This window comes from Pelodiscus sinensis, chromosome 20, assembly GCF_049634645.1.
Source record: "Pelodiscus sinensis isolate JC-2024 chromosome 20, ASM4963464v1, whole genome shotgun sequence".
NCBI classification, from domain to species: Eukaryota; Metazoa; Chordata; order Testudines; family Trionychidae; genus Pelodiscus; species Pelodiscus sinensis.
The window spans coordinates 20,808,360-20,827,437 of record NC_134730.1 but is presented as its reverse complement, the minus strand read 5'-3'; the positions used below and the strand labels follow the sequence as shown (position 1 = coordinate 20,827,437).

The 19,078-nt window shown below is 43.4% G+C and overlaps 1 protein-coding gene across 3 annotated transcripts in view; it reads left to right on the top strand.

Moving 5' to 3' along the window:
* Positions 1-18,401, top strand: part of SMURF2 (SMAD specific E3 ubiquitin protein ligase 2) — a 117,964-nt gene extending 99,563 nt beyond the window's left edge. For all 3 annotated transcript variants that reach the window (XM_075903919.1, XM_075903920.1, XM_075903922.1), the window contains 9 exons: positions 1,503-1,704; positions 5,811-5,914; positions 9,021-9,135; positions 9,563-9,741; positions 9,968-10,105; positions 10,341-10,461; positions 12,239-12,440; positions 15,587-15,662; positions 17,892-18,401. In XM_075903919.1, the coding sequence (XP_075760034.1) occupies positions 1,503-1,704; positions 5,811-5,914; positions 9,021-9,135; positions 9,563-9,741; positions 9,968-10,105; positions 10,341-10,461; positions 12,239-12,440; positions 15,587-15,662; positions 17,892-17,991 (1,237 nt within the window). In that variant the 3' untranslated portion in view covers positions 17,992-18,401. The remainder of the gene's footprint in view (positions 1-1,502; positions 1,705-5,810; positions 5,915-9,020; positions 9,136-9,562; positions 9,742-9,967; positions 10,106-10,340; positions 10,462-12,238; positions 12,441-15,586; positions 15,663-17,891) is intronic.
* The last annotated feature ends 677 nt before the right edge of the window (positions 18,402-19,078 follow it).

Sequence of the window (19,078 nt, the reverse complement as noted above, 5' to 3'; positions counted from 1 at the left end):
GTGTTCCGCATGTAATTTCTTGCTGTATAGGTTAAGTGAAACACTTTTTTTTTTTTTTTTTTTTTTTTTTTAAATAACACCATTGTGCTAGGTCAGCGTTTCCAGATGATAGGCCTCATGATCCATCAGCAGGTCATCGAAAGGTTCTAAATGGATTGCAGGCATGGTGCATTTGGCGGGGGGGGGGGGGGGGGGGGGAGGGAAACCAGCTTGCATTCACCCTGCAGCTGCAGCTCCTTTCCTGCAGGGCTGACCCTGACTCCCCTCTCCAGACATTGTGGCCTGGCTGAGCACCACTCAGGTTTGGCTTGGCTGCCCTGCTGTCATGACAGAAGAATGGTTCTCTGGCCCTGTGCACAATTGGTTCCTGTGAGGTAGGAGTAGGGTTGCTAGGTGTCCGGTTTTGAACCGGACAGTCCAGTATTTGAGCTTTCTGTTTGGGAAACAAATTGAGAAAATATCAATGAGAAAATATAAATGTCCGGTATTTTCTAAATAAGATGCAATGTCAAGTGTGTGCGGTATTTTTGTTGAAACCATCTGGCAACCCTGTGTAGGAGCTGCCACTCTTGGGTGAGTGCAGAAGCCCATCTCATTGCACTCTCCCATCCCCACAGGTCTGCCCCTCTGCACTGGGGTGGGATTAGGTGATGGTGGTATAGTGAAGAGCCGCAGATGGTCCGTGTCCCCACAGTAGGGGAGGCAGAAGAGGATGCTGGCCTATGATTTTGCCCCCATCTGCTCCCCACGAATTTGGAACGTGGGTGGGTTGCAAAAAAACAAAAAACAAATGCAGTTGGTGTGTCACCTTATTAAAAAGTTTAGGAACCACTGATCTAGCTCAAACAATATCCACTTACTGTGTGCAAAATGGACGCTTTCACATGCCTGCAGCTGTATAATTGTTGGTAAAAATACATGTTTATCTCTGCCAATTAATTACAATGTGAACTCCTTACATTCCTGTGGCCCAGACTAGTCCAGGTACAAGGGACAAGGTCCTTGCCAAGCTGCCAATACAAACATTTTTTGTAAGGTTACTCTTTTTCAGACAAGCCATTTAAAACAAACTGTGGTATTGACTGTAGATTAGAGGCATAGATTTTGGCATATCCCTGAATTTTAAAATGGAGGAAGGTAAAACATGCAAAGGAAATATGGAAATGGTAAATTCAGTGTCAGCAGCTCAGTGGTAAAACTGTATAGATAATGCTTTATTATATAGTGCTATAATCTTTTACGTACTTCGTAGAATAGCACTAATGGTAGTAACAAACCCTAAAACAAGATACTTGCCAAGAAAGACAGAAGCATATGTCTTTAGTCAGGATAAAGTCTCTGGATATTTTTGACTGAAACTGAACATTTTTTAATGTGTTTACAGTAGGTAACCATGTATAATTGAACCTAGTTTTGTTGTAAATACTAAAATTTAAAAATTATCTGAAAGGGAAATAGGGGCATGTGACTTGGTTTCTGAAAACAGCTGTGTTTGTTTCTAGCCGTCAGAACCAACTTAAAGATCAGCAGCAACAGCAGGTAGTATCGTTGTGCCAGCTTCCAGATGAGGCAGAATGTCTGACTGTGCCAAGGTATAAGCGAGACCTGGTGCAAAAACTCAAGATTCTAAGGCAAGAATTGTCGCAGCACCAACCCCAAGCTGGCCACTGTCGCATTGAAGTCTCCAGGGAAGAGATTTTTGAGGTAAACTGAAGATAAAGCAGCTCTACCCATTTTTAAATGACAGAAAAGAGAGAGGAAGGAACTTTCCTGAGGGGTGGTAATGGTATATGCTGGGGTAAGAGTTTGAGGAGTGTTTGGATCCTAGATGAGATATGATTTCATATCTTTGTTGGAAAAGAAAGGAAGGGACGGTTGTTTAGAAAAGGGGAGGGTGCAAACAATTTTTTTTTAATAAATATAACAGGTAAATAACTTCATATAGCATTAATCTTACATACTGTGTGGAAGATGAATATGGATCTCAAATACACATTTTTGTTCAGATTTTTGAAAATGAGGTAATTTAATTTAATGAATTCTCAAGGCTGCTGAGTGATAGGAGATACCCAAAGTGCAGTATTCTCGCTGGAATTTTGCAACATTGTTTTGCTTAATTAATCATATACAGTTGTAATTCTTTGACTCCTCTTCACCGCTACCTTTTCACTTTTAAGTCTGCAACTTGTAGCTCCTATTTTTCCACCGAAGCAGGATTGGATGAGTCTTTCCTTTGAAGACTTGCTCATCACATTTAATTAGGTGGATGGAGGAGGGCTGCTGTGCAGTAATCAGACATGCCAACTAACAGATTTATCAGAAGAGATGTGATTTCTAAGTAAAATTAAGCCTCACTCAGAGTCTCCTGATACATTTTTCAGATGTCAGGATTTTTTTTGGAAAAAGACATTTGATAGTTCTATTGCGAGATTGTGAGAGGCTTGATTTTTCTTAGAAATCACTGTAAGCCTACAGCTGACCTGCTTCAGGGCTCCTGCGGCCAGGGCTCCTCCTATATACTAAAAAGTAAGTTTCTAACTTGTGTGCTTGCAGAGCAAAGGTTGAAAATCTGACCTGAGTGCACCTTAAAGGCTCAGAGACCAGTAGGAAATAGAGAATGCACTTTTCACTGAATTAAAAATCAGAAGTACTTTTTAAATCTCATGATATATGGGGGTCTGGTGTATAATTTTCCAGTGGTAAGGTTTGGCAACACGTAAGCATGTTTAATACAAGCTGTAGTTTCTTGGGGGCTGGGTACTAGCTCTAGGGGATCACGACATTGCTGACAAACAGAAACTGTACATTGAATTCCCCAGGCCTGCATTCCTCCTACCTCTCTGTTCTTCAGTTTCTCTGTTCACACATTTTCTTCCAGTAGTGCCAGCGAGTTACATGATAGAGCTGTAACTCTGTAGGGTTCTCAGTACTGGGCACATCCAGTACTTGCAATACTTGATATTCTTTAATGGTCCCTAGAAGGTTTGTTTGTGCACCTATCCTTAACACAGTGATTCCAAACCTTTTTGTTTAACCCTTGGATTGGCAAACTCATTAAAACAACTTTTGGCGGGCTGGCACTGAAACATTTGCATATTCATTATGGTAATGTATTTGCATATTCATCAGTGCAGTTAATTTTGAGCAGTCACGTGTTATTTTACATTGCATCCGTACACACACAATACATGTCATTCATTGGTCTTAGCCTGTGTGCTGATTCCTATGCACTTAATGTAGTTTAGTTTTTAATAATTAATATTAGCTTAGATGAATGCAGGGTTTATACGGTAGGAAAGCTGTGCCAAACAAATAGTGAAGTATCCCTTTCCCAAATAATGTGAAGTCTAAAGAAAGACAGAAAATCATGTGTGCCAGACCCACCAGAACAGCCCCAGCCCCTTCATGCCACTCCAGCTGCCTAGGTAGTGGAGGCCCCTGCTCAGCCCCGCCAGAGGGTCCTTGAGCCAGCTGATAAAGGCAAAGGCAGCCAATTCCCATTGGAAATCAATGAGCACTGGGTCCCAAAGGACATGTCTACACCGAAGGTTTGCCAATACAGCTGAACCAGCAACCCACCCACTGAATATTGCAGCTTCTATTGACCAAAAAAAAAAAAAAGCTATTTCTGGTACTACTTATACCAATTCCCCAACCAAAATCTGCTATACTGGCAAAAATACTTTTATGCTGGTATACTTGTGTCTCCATTAGGATTTTTGGAGTATAATAATATTGTGAAGTAAAAAGGCACCCCACTCAGCAGACACTAAGATGCCAGCTAAAATTTCTGGGATATTGTTGGTCTGAATCCATTTTGTGCCTTTAAAAAATTCTCCCTAAAAATCTTGGGGCAGATCCTCAACTGGCATAAATCAATGTTAGAGGGAGGCTCCCACTGAGCAGGGAGGGAGGGTGAATGGGCTTGCTGGGGAAGCTGCCCTCCGTGCAGCATGTGGCGTCTGGGATTTAGAAGTGCTATTCCCAGCTGTATTGCAGACTTCCTGTTTAAGCCATGCCCTTAATTTCAAACAAGGGCTAGACTGAGCCCTAAATCTTGGTGTTTAATCTGTAAAGTGGGAATAATATTTTCCCAACCTCACAAGGTTTTGTAAGGATAAATTCATGAATGTTGGTAAGATATTGGGTCAAGTACCACAGAAAAATAAATATTTAGTAGTAGGAAAATAATGTCCGTCCGGTTAGAGCCCTTTTCTACAAGGAAACAGATGTATAAAGTGATGGTATGTTATGCTGGGGAAAATTCAATCAGTTGTCTCCACCATTCTGTATTAAGAAAAGCTGCACAGTAGCTCTAACTGGTATACTTAGGATCTGCTCTTAGCAGCAGTAGCAGAAACAAAACCATTTTGAGAGAACTTTAATGGCATTATTATGTTGTTAAAGAAACCTGTTTTCTACTGATGCTGAATGGATGACGGTTGATGCTATCCTGAATATTCTCAATGAGTCCAAGAACAGTAAAGTGATTGAACACCATGACACTATTTCTTTCAGCTTACTTGCTTATCGGCCTTCTGCTAAATTAGGAGCTTTAAAGCACAAATCCAGTGTCTTAACCTCTGTTTTACGAATGGACCATAGTATGTAACCGGGAGAATCTCCATAGCATTACCACAACTACTATGGATATATCACAATGTCACCCTAAAATACCACTTTTAAGGGTATATCATGCCAAGGGGACAGCTTTTTGTTCTAGGTACTAATGGTTCAATACAGGCTGTATTTTATTTGGTAATTATAGTCTTACTTGCTCATGATCACTTTAGTCTGCAAGCAGATTACCCTGACTGTTTTCCCAGCCTGTGAGATTCCTTCTTTTATGGAAAGGCTGATGATCTTTCACCAGTGATCTAACAAAGGATGCAGAATCTGAGACAGTGCATGGAATGGAAGATTTGTTGTTCTTTTTATGATGCTTCGATCAGTCTTGGATGGCAGATGGCCGCATGGGCTTAATATTGCACTAGAGCATCTAACTGGAAAATGATCATGGAGTGTCTCTACCACTCCCTTTGAACCTCCAGGGCAGATAATACAGGCTAGCTGTACACAGTCTAGAGAAATATCCTTTCCCTAGGCATGCTAAGCACAAGTTCTGCTGGTCTAACTGTGGTGCTTGGCCCCTGCGGCTGGGGCAGCTGCCCTCTGCGCGGCGATTGGCCCTGGCCAACCACTGAAGCTGCCCATCATGCTGCCCTGCAGGCCAGGCTGTGTAGCGGCTGCCAGAGCTGGAATCAGGCCACAGTGAGGCTGCCCCGCCATCCCGGCTCCAGACACAGCTCACCTGGCTGCCTGCTGCACCACTCACCCTGCTGCTGCAGCTGGGGGTGTGGCCTGGCAGAGTGCTGCGGCCAGGGGATTGCTACCTGCCCCAGGTCCATGGACCAGCAGTTGGGAACCACTGCCTTAACAGAATGTTCATGTTTTGTCTTCTCAGACAGGAGAAATGAGCCTTTATATAGCACTTTCAATCTCCAAAGCAGTTTACATAGAATTATAGTTTTTAATTATTTGTAGAAGTTATAGAAGGACAAAGCAAAGAGAAATGATCCCTGCACATGACAAGCAATTTATTATGCTTTTCTTGCATGACTGTTCTTTTTTGGTCAGTTAACGTTATGTATCTAGAAAACCATAGTAAAAATCTAGTGCCTGAGAAATGGTAGTTAATAACTTAAAGGACACTCTGTGATTTAGGTTCTGAAAGTCAAATGATTTATCATAACAAATAGCAGTAGGATGTCTATCCATGAATATCTGTGAATATGACTCTGTGATTACAGGAGTCTTACAGGCAAGTCATGAAGATGAGGCCTAAAGACCTATGGAAGCGATTAATGATAAAATTTCGTGGAGAAGAAGGTCTTGATTATGGAGGGGTTGCCAGGTATTCAAGAAAACTTTACCTAAATTATCTACTATGCTATCTTGCTTCTACGTAACTTGTCTTTTTAAAAAGTCTTCTTTTTAATGTGTGTTCCACTAATAACTTGCATGGCAAAATTATTTCTCAGTTTTCTGGTATTTCTTTAGAGTAGAAAGTAACACCAACAAAGAAATTAGTATCCTATAAGTAACTCTGCAAAATGACTTGATGGAGATGCATTTTAAATGTGAGCTATGTTTCTAGTTAGTCTGCTAAGATGTAGTTGTTCCCTCTTACCCCATCCCCCAAAAACACACACAACTCTGGTTACTGAAGCTGAGCTCTTAGAGAGTTTACACCATTAAGGCCTGACTTTACCTTGTGATACATTTTTGGGAAGACAAATGAGTCTAATATTGTAGTTTTGAATGAAATAACTTGCCTAGGATTTAAAGTCAAATGTTAGCAATTACTAGAGTAGGGAAATAAAGCCTATTTTAATGTTTCACTTGTTAAAAACATTTTTATCTGCTGGTAGCAAATTTTTCAGTCTAAACATAATTTAAAGTGGTTTGATAGAACACTTGCCAGTATAACATGTGAAGTCCTTGTTCCTACTGCAAAATCACGTAGACGATACTGTAATACAGACATGATATGCCTCCTTTTGACGTATGGATGCATGACCTGTGAATGAAATAAGTTGAGACAAATGTTAATTTACCGTATATACTCGAGTATAAGTCGGCCCGAATATAAGCCGAGGCACCTAATTTTACCACAAAAAACTGGGAAAAAGTATTGACTCGAGTATAAGCCTAGGGTAGGAAATGAGGCAGCTACTGGTAAATGTAAAAAATGAAGATAGATACCAATAAAATTACATGAATATTTATTTCAAAGAAAAACAATAACCTAGCTCTGTAAGGGGAAAAGGGGGTCAACAAAAACAATATGGTTCTGCAGGCACAGCCACAGCTCAGCCCTCGCAGCCCCCACGTTCCGGCCCCCTCGCCTGCCAACGAGCCCCCTCTAAACGAGCCAGCGGGGGGGGGAGGGGGCTGTGAGAGACCAGAGCCGGGCATCGATGGGCCAATGAGCCAGCGGGGGGGGCTGTGCGAGACCCGGGCCAGGCGTTGATGGGCCAATGAGCCAGCGGGGGGGGGGGGGGGGGCGCGGATCCAGGCTCCCTGCCCGCCCGCCCTCGGTTCGGGACCCACCGGAGCCTCCCGGGCAGTGGCGCTGGCCCTGGGCGCAGCAGAGCTCCCGCCGCCTGGCGGCGCCGCGGGCCGGTTACCGCCGCTCCCTGGGCCCGGCAGCTGCATTGATGCGCACCTGGCATGGGGCCTCCCTGTAGCCGGAAGGCCGGGGCCGCCGCTGCCGCCGGGGGGTTTGCGGTTGTTCCCGGCGCCCTGGGCCGTCTTCTGCTGCTGCTGCTGCTTGAGGGACATGGCGAAGGGGCCGGGGCCTGCTGCACTCGCTCGCTGCGCAGGAGCCGCCGCCTCGGCCGGTTGCTCCCAAACAGTGTGAGCCGAGCCGGGCCGGGTAGGGGAGGGAGGGGGAGCGCGCGGGCAGCGGGGCGCGGAGGGATCCGGCAGGGGAAGGGGAGGGGCGCTGCGTACCTGCCCGCCCAGCCCTGCCCGCTGCCTGACAGCGCCCCGCCGGGGGGGCCACGCCCCGCCCCGCGGCCCCGGCAGCCCGCCCGGGAGTGCTCGGGGGCCCGGCTCCGCTCCGTTCCGCGGCCGGGAGCGCCTCCGCGGCTGGACTCTTTACGGGAAGTCGGAAGGGTCTGAGCGGGGAAGTGGTAGGTGAAGGGGCGGCCGGGGAGCGAGGGGACAGGGGGGCTGAGAGGGTCAAGAGGGCAGGGGCTGGAAGGGCCAGGAGGGCAGGGGCAGGGGCTGGGGGGCCGGAGCTCCGGGCTCACGCATCTAGACCCGGCCGGCGGCAGAGACGCGCTGAGCCCGCCCGCGAGCAGGAGGCTGACTCGAGTATAAGCCGAGGGGGGCATTTTTCAGCACAAAAACTGTGATGAAAAACTCGGCTTATACTCGAGTATATACGGTATTTATTGGGGTCAAATAGCTCTTCTGTGTTCAATTCTAAACAATGCATGAGTAGAGAGAGTTGTTACTTTCATTCTTAAGCATCCATCTGCCCCCCAAAACTGGACAATATTTCTTTGGCATGTCTAGATACAGTATGGCAAGTTGTCGTAATGATTGACACAAGGCAGTTATTATATATTGTATAGAAGTAAATATTTTTAGATTCCTGCATGGATACAAAATGTGTATCTGCATCTGATCCACGGTGTGCAGATGTCCACATCCATGGATATAAAGCAGGTATCTCGGAGTTGCAGAGCTGTACATATCTTTACTTGATTTTTCATAACTACACAGTATTTACTTCATGTAACCTCCCATCCCTGGATGATGTCACATTTAATCACTACTTTTACAACAATCTAATATTTTGTTGACTTAATTATGGCTGCTTTTTAGGTTATAACAAAAATGCTTCAAAAGTAGAAATAACAGCGAGAGTAAAGCGTCATTTCAGTGCTTCTGTTAGTGTTTTCTTACTTGTCATTCTTCTGCTTCGCATTCCTTGGACAATCTGCCCTCTGCTTTGCTGGCAGCCAAAGAAGCAAAGCTAAGGAGCCATATGAAAAATTAAGACTGTTCCATTCCACTCTTTAAACCAATATTTACCAATCAGTGCAAATTTATTTAGCACTTTAAATTGAAGCCTTTAATGTAAATGGCCTTCAGGTAATGGATATATTCGGAAACGTATCATACAGCAGTTTTGTATAGTGAGTAAAATATACACAGTACAACTTTGTCTTAAATGTGTAATGCCTAAAAATGTGGAAATATCTAGAAACTATTGAGATTTAAGTTGAAGAGGAGCCTTGGAGAGCTGGAAAAACGGCTGTTTTCAAGTACTATATGCTAATTGGGTGAATAAAAGTAATTTCTGCTTTCTATCCTGTTTTTAGCTTAACTCTATATTAAATCACTTTAAATGTTTATAGTTGAAAACCTTAGTTTTTGCACAACCTCTCAAAATAGAAATTTATTTGTCTGAAACATGCAGTAAAATAATTATTTTATTTCTCCAGGGAATGGCTTTACCTGTTGTCTCATGAAATGTTGAATCCATATTACGGCCTCTTCCAGTATTCACGAGATGATATCTATACGCTGCAAATCAATCCAGACTCTGCAGTTAATCCGGTACAAATGATGACAAATTTATAGAATTCATTATTTCTATGAGCTAGGAAATTCATCTTCAAATCAAATGCACATGGGGAATGCCTTACACTAGAGTCTTATTCTCACATTAGCATTGCTAGAAATTGAATTTGTGCAGTGGCACGACCCTTTTGTATTTAGAATTAATCAGAGAAAAATACCAAATACTTCAACTTAATCTTGGTGCCAGATGTTTGAATTGCTTTATGGAATGTATGAATACAAGTTGTTTCAGTACTTAGTAATAGGATCTCTGGATTGTTTTGAAAGTGAGTGGCAACAGAAAACCTAGAAACTTTTTACAAAAAAAAAAAAATCTTAATTCTGAAATTTTGAAATCCAGTATATACTCTTTCAGGAAGCCAGATTTAGTTAAATTCATGTATTTTATCTTTTTTAATTCCAGGAACACTTATCCTATTTCCATTTTGTTGGACGGATTATGGGGATGGCTGTGTTTCATGGACATTATATTGATGGGGGCTTCACATTGCCTTTCTATAAGCAATTGCTAGGAAAGCCAATTACTCTTGATGACATGGAATTGGTTGACCCAGATCTTCACAACAGCTTAGTTTGGATACTGTATGTATTCCACAATTTAATAATTCTATTTAAAATTGTTAGAAAAAAGCTATTTGTGTTCCTAAATATTAAAACGTAATATAACTTCTTGTGTTGTGCTGCTTATCAGTATTTTGAAACCAAATCGGGTTAGAAAATTAAATTGAGATGTCTGTCATAAGTATTTGAGTGTAATACATTTATAGAGTATGTCTTTTGTAATAAGCCATTTGTTTCCCTCCCCAAGAGAAAATGATATTACAGGTGTCTTGGATCATACGTTCTGTGTGGAACACAATGCTTATGGAGAAATTATTCAACATGAACTGAAACCCAATGGGAAAAGCATCCCTGTCACAGAGGAAAATAAAAAAGAATATGTCAGGTATTAAATAATCATCCATCTATTTCTCAAGGAAAGCTTTTTTTAATGTTTCCTCCAGGAGAGAGTTTGGCTTGTATGAACTTACTGCCAGTGCCACATTTTTCTAAGCACTAATATGGTAGTTTTATTGTATTGTGGTGTTGCTGTTGTTTTAATTTTTGGATGAATAAAGTGCAAGGTTATTGTGTTTTTAAATATATTTTTTCACAAAACAAATTTGTACTTGCTTTTGCAGGCTTTATGTAAACTGGCGTTTTTTACGAGGCATTGAAGCTCAGTTTCTAGCACTGCAGAAGGGATTTAATGAAGTAATCCCACAACATCTGCTGAAGACATTTGATGAGAAGGAGCTAGAGGTCAGTACACTAATGTTACATTTTGTCGTCAAGTGTAACAATAAAAGGCTGATGCATTCTTCTGAGACTAAACAACATGCTAAGTTGTATCCCCAGTGTTTTTTGGGTTTTGCAGGTGCAATATTACAAGAGCCATAGTTAAACACAAAGGTCACCCAGGCCCTGGAATGTGAGACTGATCTTTTACACTCTCCATTCTGTGTCTGTTCTGCCGAACCAGTAGCTCTGTTTGTCAACTTTTGAAGCATTTTCTCTCTCATGTGGTTAGTATTGTTTAACCTTGTTGAGCAGAGTATATATACACAGGTTTGGGCTTTTGTTTTTGGTAATCTTGGGAGTGACTGAATAAGGAGTTTCATAGCGACTGTAAAAGTATCCACTTCCTTTATTTCAATACATTGTGGTAGGGCATGTAGGGTTCCCTCTTGTACCTCTCTTGTATCTTGGTTAAGCTGGTTTTCTGTTCAGAAGTCTCTACAATCAGCTCATACTGGTCCATAGTGTTCGCTATCATGGAGGTATCAATATATTACCCTTAAAGAAATCTATGAGCCTGAGTACTGCTGCTAAGTGCTCTATAAAATGTAAAACTCCAGCACCTGCAATAGAGTATTGCCCTTGGCAAATGCGGCAGGTTCCCAATGTGTGTTTTTAAAAAACAGTATCTAATATAGAATCCATAGCTGGGATTTTTTCTCTCTCTCCAGTTCTGCAGTGATGGCCTAAAACCATGGCGCCATTGTGTGTGTTTTGGTTTATAAAAATGACTCAAGTATGAATTATCCATATTTTTCCTGTTTCCTTTTGTAAAGTTGTTTCTAGACTGGAATATATTATGATAGTTTGTCCATTCTCATGTGCCTTATGAGAACTGGGGACAAAGTATTCTCTGTTGAGAGGAACCAGCTTCCAGAGAAGCTTAGACAAAGCCAGAGTTTGACACTTTCAGAAATACTGCAAAACCTTCTTTTTTGATAAAGGCCTTTCCACTCTCACAAGAATGCTATCCACAACATTGAAATTCCACTGTGCCCAAAGACAACCTTTCTTCCCCAAAATAAAAACATTATAAACCCACGGAAAGTGTTAACTCCAAAAAGAAAGATGTGCCAGAGACTCCATGAATTTCACTAGGGACTTGGCTATTGCTGTTGAATTGTAAATGGAAATTGTTCAAATGTGACGGTGATAAAACCCTTTTAATTTAAACTCTGACACAATCGGGATGAATATTATAACAAAATTAAGCAAAGTTCCAGATGCATTTTACTTGTGCATTTGTCTTGTAAATGTGTTTAATCTGATTTGTATAAGATGCGTGGATATGACTGCAATAAAAAGTTATATTAGGAGGGGGGAAAAAAATAATTGGTTGAATTCTAAAAGCCAAATTATATCCCCAGCTACTCATAAAAAAACTCCTTTTGAACTCAGTGGCAGTGATGCAACATCTGAATGCAGAATTTGACATGTAAAATGTACATCTGGAAACACAAGACACTTTCAAGGTCTCTAAATTATCTTTGCCATACAACTTTTGGAAGTTGGCTGCTCTGTTGGAAATGAAGTTTGAATAGGACACCTTGAAAATGGATACATTGTATGACATTTCTTACTACAGAATAAAATGATATAATTGTATATGTGCCTTTAAACAAGAGAGAGCCTGTAACTTTCAATTCACATTGAAATTTATTGGTATTTTTAAACCTGCATTGTATTTTGATGCATAGCTCACTTGTTTTTATTGATCAGCGATGATGTATTCAATTAACAGCTCATCATTTGTGGACTTGGAAAGATTGATGTTAATGACTGGAAGGCAAATACTAGGTTAAAACACTGTACCCCAGACAGCAATATTGTGAAATGGTTCTGGAAAGCTGTGGAGTTCTTTGATGAAGAGAGGAGAGCACGATTGCTCCAGTTTGTAACCGGCTCATCCAGAGTGCCTCTTCAGGGTTTTAAAGCGTTACAAGGTAAAAGGTCTACGGGAACTGCCTTAAAAGGGATCCATGTGGGCAAAGGATTAGGACATTACAGAAACTTTGCATAAAAATAAGATAATTGATCTGTGTTGTGACTTTGCTTGTTTTAGGGATGTCAACATGTAGTCAATTATACAATTAACCAATAAGCCTAGGTTTACCGGTTCATCTTCTCAACTATACGCATTTTCCCTCCCACCTCCCCCACTGCCTTTCAGCTGAGGGGGGAGAGCAGGAGCAGGTGCTGCGCGGAGTTGACTTTAAAGGCAGTTCCCCCTAGCACTGGCTCCGTGATGCTGCGAAACAGCCTCTGTCTGAGGCGGGCCCAAGCACCCTGCAGACAGAGGCTGCTCCACATCCCATGGAGCAGCCCCTGTCCGTGGAGAGCCTGGGTCTGCCATGGACAGAGGTTGCTTTGCAACAGCAGCCTCTGTCTGCGGGGGGTCCCATCTCCCCTTAACAGAGGCTGGTCAGACAACTTACCCCCCCCCCCCCCCACGGACGGGGGGGGAGGGGTGGCAGGAGATATGGTCTACGTGGGGAGCTGGGTTTTATACTGGTTCCCCTCGCAGACTGGCTTCCCCTGCCATCCCACACAGCTGCCTCTGGACCACAGCACAGAATGGCAGGGGGCTCCGCGGGAGTGGGGCCAGGAGCGTACTGGCTGCTGTCCCCGCCCCTGGGGACTATCGAATAGTCATAACCACAAAGATTTCATGTGGTTACATGACTATTCAATTACTTTACGTCTAACATCCCTAGTTTTTGTTACTACAATGGGGTTTTCAGTGGTCTTAATAGTTGTTTCCATCATCATTTATCTGATACTGTACTCTTCTGTCTCATATCCTTGGCTGTAACCTGCTCTATTCTTTTACTTGCTAAAGCACTTCTTTCTCTAGTCTTTTCTAATTAATTGTAATAAACTCTGGACATTAGAGACCCGTATATGATTCTCTTGGCTGCTTTTTTTTTTTTTTTTTTTTTTTTCTGGCAGCCTGTTCTGTAATCAGTTTATTACAATCCCTCACCGCCTCTGCAGCTGTCCATAATTGACTTCATGGTCAGAAAAGCCAACAAGTAACTTCTTTGTGACTATAACAGGTGTGAGAGAGATTTGTGATGTTGACTTCTTCATGGAAGGAGCCACATGCCTGTGAGCAGCCCACGAATAGATAGAATGTATCTCATTAGCCAGCTGCATTATGCCTTCCTCCTTATACCTTCCTGCAGCAATAGTTCTGACTTTGTCATCCATGCCGTTAGGTGAACAGAATCAGAGGCAAGGACCTCAACCCTCTGTGGTCCTCTTGTTTGCTTTCTCAAGATGAAGCAAAGTGCCTAAGATGGGCAAAATCCAGCCTGCCAAGTATTTCTCTCTGGCCTGCCCACTTGATTAGCAGAGCGTGCAAACGTACAGCCAGCAGAATGTGTTCAGCTGCCCCCTCCCCACCTTGCTCCGTCCTGCTCCCTTTTCTTCCTAGCGGGGTAGAGGGAAGAGCTGCAATCAAGGTGTCCCCTACCCCTGTACCTCATCTCTGCAGAGTAGAGGTCAGGGAGAGGGAAACCTCCAATCTGAAGCATGGCTGATCAGTGATAGGAGGAGTGCCTATCTTAAGAGACAGTGCACTGTTTCTAAGATTTCAGTGCTTGTGCTCTCACTCTCTTCCCCCCTCTCCCCATACGCAATCTCTGCAGAGCTGGGGGGACAACAGAGCAGGACAGCTTTTGCTGTCTTAAAGAGATAGTGTGGCTTCTCTCACAAATGTACCCAGCAGCAGCCAGCACACACACCGTGTCACTGTCACACACACCCGGTCTGTGGTCAATGCCCCACACTCTCAGTCTGTCCCTCTCACACAGTCTCTTTCACACTCAGACACTCTCTCTCTGTGTAGCCTCCACCCATGACCTTGTACCAAAATTCATGAAGTGGCCCCCCCTGTGAAAATGATTGCCCAACCCTCACCTGAGAGAACACATTCACCAACGAGAAGTATTTTCTTGACCAATTAGACTGGATTTGAACTGAGCAAATACCTTGTGTTACTAATTGCAACTTACCAAAACCAGGGGTTCTGGAAACCAACCATCCCTTCCAGCCTTCTTCACATGGGGCCAGCCTTAGCCTTTGGGTTCCTAAGATGGTCTAGGTCCCTGCAATACTATGGTTTCATAAAACCATACAGAAAAGGAAATAGAATCACCAGGAAAGTGAAGGGGGATGGCTGGGGGGGCACACTCCACAGTCCAGGACTGCCCCAGCTCCGAGCCTCCCCCCAGGCGCCCCCATAGGAAGCTGTCCCCCACCTGATTTGTACTGGAATATTCTTGGCTGTTCCCTTGTCAGAGAGCAAGGGGAAAGTGCTTTGGCTGGGGAGTGCAGGGAGCAGACTAACCTGCCCCAGCTGGGGCGCATGCTCCCCTCCCCTGGCTATGCCACTGGCCCAAGCTGCTGCGGTGAGACGTGTCTGGGGTAGTCCTCTCTCCCTAGAACAGCCTGTATACTGAACCCCTCATCCCCAGTCCCACCCCAGAGCAATGATTTAAATTAAGCGTGGATATTTCCATTTTATTTTCCAAAAAACAAAAATTAATTGAGTTAAGGACCTGAGCAATAGTAGGTAAATCTTCTAGTATAGCCATAAATGTGCTTACACCAGTGTCAATTTTTCTGGTCTGAGGAGAAATTGGCTCTAGTGGAATGACTGGCCATGCTATGGCTTGTCCTAGTATACAAAAAAATCAAACGCCTAATAGAAATAATGATACCAATGCAAACACTGTAGATCAAGCTCTGCTTATTATGTTAGTGCTGTGCAGACTGAAACTTGTTCTGCTAGTTCTTGTGCATCTCTCATCAGCTTCAACAGTCTTAGTAGTGTTGCGCATGTCTGAAGACAGCCAAACTTCTGTCCGACGGGGAAATGTTACGCAACAGCTTTTCTATTTGCTGTTATGTGTGTTCTCTCCCTCCCTGCCACAATATTGTACTGTGTTCATTTCCTTAGTAAATGGCTCATCTGTCTCCCTTGCTTGTCTACGTCTCTCTCTGCCTTCCTAACAGTTACAAGATAGCAGTTTGGGGGTGATATCGTGTATTAGTGCTAGAGAATTCATCTTTACTGGATTTGCAGGTGCTGCGGGGCCCAGGCTATTTACAATACACCAGATCGATGCCAGCACTAATAACTTGCCGAAAGCTCATACCTGGTAAGACCACTTTAAGTTTTCAGTCTCCATAAAAATACTAGTGTTTTGCTAAATGGACACTGTAGTCAGGACGATTTACTGCCAAGGTGTCCAGACAGGTCTCTGGCTCTGTCGATGATGATAACCAGAAGGCTGCTTGCGTGTGTGCTCAATGATGTGGGCCCTATGAGCATTGCAGACCTCGAGAAGGCACCCATAGACCACAAATTAGATAAGGATCAAAGATGCCTGGCCAGGTTTATTGAGCCAAGTACAGTAATAGTGGTCAGTAGACTCTGCCAAATCACTACACACACATACTTACAACGGGGAGGCCAGTTGAAGCATTTGGAAAGTGGTCGAGGGCCGCACTCTTCCATGATATTAATCGTGGTTGGATGCAGAAGGGAGCTTGGGTAAGGAAGGGAGTTTGGGTGAAGGAGGCAGTTGTGATCTGGGGTACTGGATGGGGGTGCAGTGGGCTGGACGGTGACCTATGAAAGGGAATTGGGGTGCAGCAGTTGGTGCAGGGATTTGGGTTGTGAGTTGGGGCAGAAGGGAACTGTTATCTGGGGCAGGAGATTGGGGTGCCAGATCTGGGAGGGTATATGAGTGCAGGAGGGGGCAGATGATTTGGGTATGTTGAGTGAGGGGCAGAGGGTTGGAGAATGGAGGGGCTGGGGTGCCAGAGGCAGGCTCTCGCCAGGTGACTTGCCAGCCAGCAGCCAAAACAGCCTGCTTTCAGAACTTAAAATGTTTCTGCCTTCCCGGCCATGTGCTTGAGGAAGTAACTGAACAGGAGGGGAATGGGGTTGTGCTTTGTGGCGTCCTGTTATTCCAACAGGCAGCTCTCACCGGCCAATTTCTGGCCAGAAACCAGCCAATGGGATTGTGCTGGGGCTGGGATCAGCTCCTAAAGCTTTCTTCCCTCCTGACTTAGTTTTAAAAGAAAAACTGTCCAGCAGCCGCGTTTCTGAGCGGCGTGTGGGTGGGGCGAGGCAAGAGGGATCCTGTGTGGGGCTCACTGCAGCATCTACGAGCCAGATCCGGCCCACCAGCCATATTTTGCCAAGACCTGACTTACAACAATGGCCTCTGCACAACCAGTGGGAAACTCCCACTGCCCCTGGGCTGGACAAAGACTGTCCCCCCAAAACACCATTTTATAGACAGGTGTAAACGAATTACACCTCACTCCTGACTTGTCAGGTTGCCACCCTGTACCTCGTGATCTGATTAGAAAGTGTCTATCCATCATGTTGTCATTTTAGAACCTTCCCTGAATGTGGGTCTGTGACTGCGGGGAATTTGTACCAAGGTCCTTTTTAATGAGCTGGTGGTACCATGGGCTTTCAACTTATGACCAGTACCAATTACTGTTTTACACCTGGGCCTATTACCAATTAGTGTTTTCCTTTCTCAGCCCTGTTCATGCCAAGTTCTGTGAGCAGGAGGCTGTCTCTTACTCACAGCTTAGCTTTGCTTTGCTACCCATGTTTTATCCTTTGTTAGCTAGGCCTCAGACCAGGCCTGTGGTACCTGGGCTTTTGTTTTAGGCCCTCATATTACTACAGACACTTGTCCATTGATCTTGTACATTTTGCTGGGAGGAGGGGGGGGGGAATTCCACGAGTTTTGTAAGTTGTCACAGGTTACACATTTCAAGTGTATTAATGAAGCTGGTGTGGGGTCTTAGAGAAGTTTAGGTGCAAGAGGAAGTTCCAGCTTGGGGCAGGGAATTGGAGTGTGGGAGGGGGTGTGAAGTGCAGGCTTTGGCCAGGAGGTATTTAACACAGGTGTTACCCAGCGGGGCTGCTTCTGGCATCTCTCTGAGCACCCCATAGGGGGAGAGGAGCAGTGGGTCTTTGTGTGCTGTCTCTCTACCAAGGATGCACAGAGACATGCAGCTGGCTGCTTCCAGAAGTGATGTGGGGCCTTGGCAGGCAGACAGCCTGCTTGCTTGAACACCCCAGGGAATCATGGTGGACTGGACACAAATATTAGACCAGATCCAGCCCTCAGGCCATATTTTGCCCACCCCTGCAATAGGATATAATCTGGGGGGAGTTTTATATTGATGTAGTTATGTTGGCTATTGTAATTTAGATATATAATACAAGAAGTTGAATGCTTATCACCAAAGTAGTTTAAGGGTGTTAAATGCAGTTGTAAGCGCAACAGAACTGCATCCATCTTGGATTTCTCAGGAGAGTTGAAATTCACTCGAAAAAACTTTTTTTTTCTTAACAGCTTTAATCGAATAGACATTCCTCCCTACGAAACCTATGACAAGCTGTATGAGAAGCTGCTAACCGCCATTGAAGAAACATGTGGGTTTGCTGTGGAATGACCCTTTGCAGACTTACCTATGACTCTATTTATACTCCTGTCAGCCAGAAAGCCCTCCCCTCAGCCAAGACTCAAGAAATGCTTGAAATACAGGAATACTTTCCCGTTTTTCCTAAAGAACACTGTGAGGGAAAGGACAATTTTGGATTTTTTTTCAAGAAAATAGGTTCTGTGGCTCTTGCCATGGAACCATTCAGCTGCTATTAAAAACTAATATCTTGAAGATACAGAATGCTGACTTTTACATTTCAACAGTTAAGCAGTATTCTACACGTAAAGACTACTACTATTTTTGTAAAGCTGTTAACTATTCTATTTGCCTACCTGATTTCTATTCTCTCAGACAACAAGACTGAATTTCAGCAGTCGGTACCAATCACGTTTCACCTTGAATAAACATACTGAACAGTGTCTATACTTGTTATTTTTTTAAAATTTGGATTATTCTAACTTTGCATAAAATTGACTAAAAGAATCATTAATCTTTTTAATTACAGCCACTTACATGTTAACTACGTTTTCTTATAATGAAATATTGTATTCTGCATTATATGGTCAACTTAAATGTTATCCAGAATGGGGCTTTTTATATTTTTCAAGCATGAATTACAGACATGAAATTCTGGGTCCTGTTTCTATCAGTCGTCAAGATTCCTAAGCTGAATGAAATGCTGCATTTGGTACAGTACTTTGTGTTAAACGTGGAATAGACCCCTTTTTTAAAGAGTGTTGGTCATTTAGTTTTTTTAAACAAGCATTTTTGTAACAAGTTGATATTGTCAAAAGTATTTTTGGTTTGCTTTCAATTTAAAACAGAAATGCGACATTTTTTAAAAATCCTTAAAGCATGCTGATGAGGTGATGTTGACAGTCTTCTGCTGGCCATCAGTTCATGTTTCAGAACCCATTGTATCTGTCTGATGAACCAAAGTTTTTTATGTTCAGATGCAGCCAATTCACATTGTGTACTTGTTGATGCTTACAGACTTATCAGGTAAACCATGTTTAATCTTTGTTTGGCTGCTCATGTCCCATGGGTTTGTGTAAGTTACAACAATGGAAGAGTAACTAACTCAAACTGTTAGTAA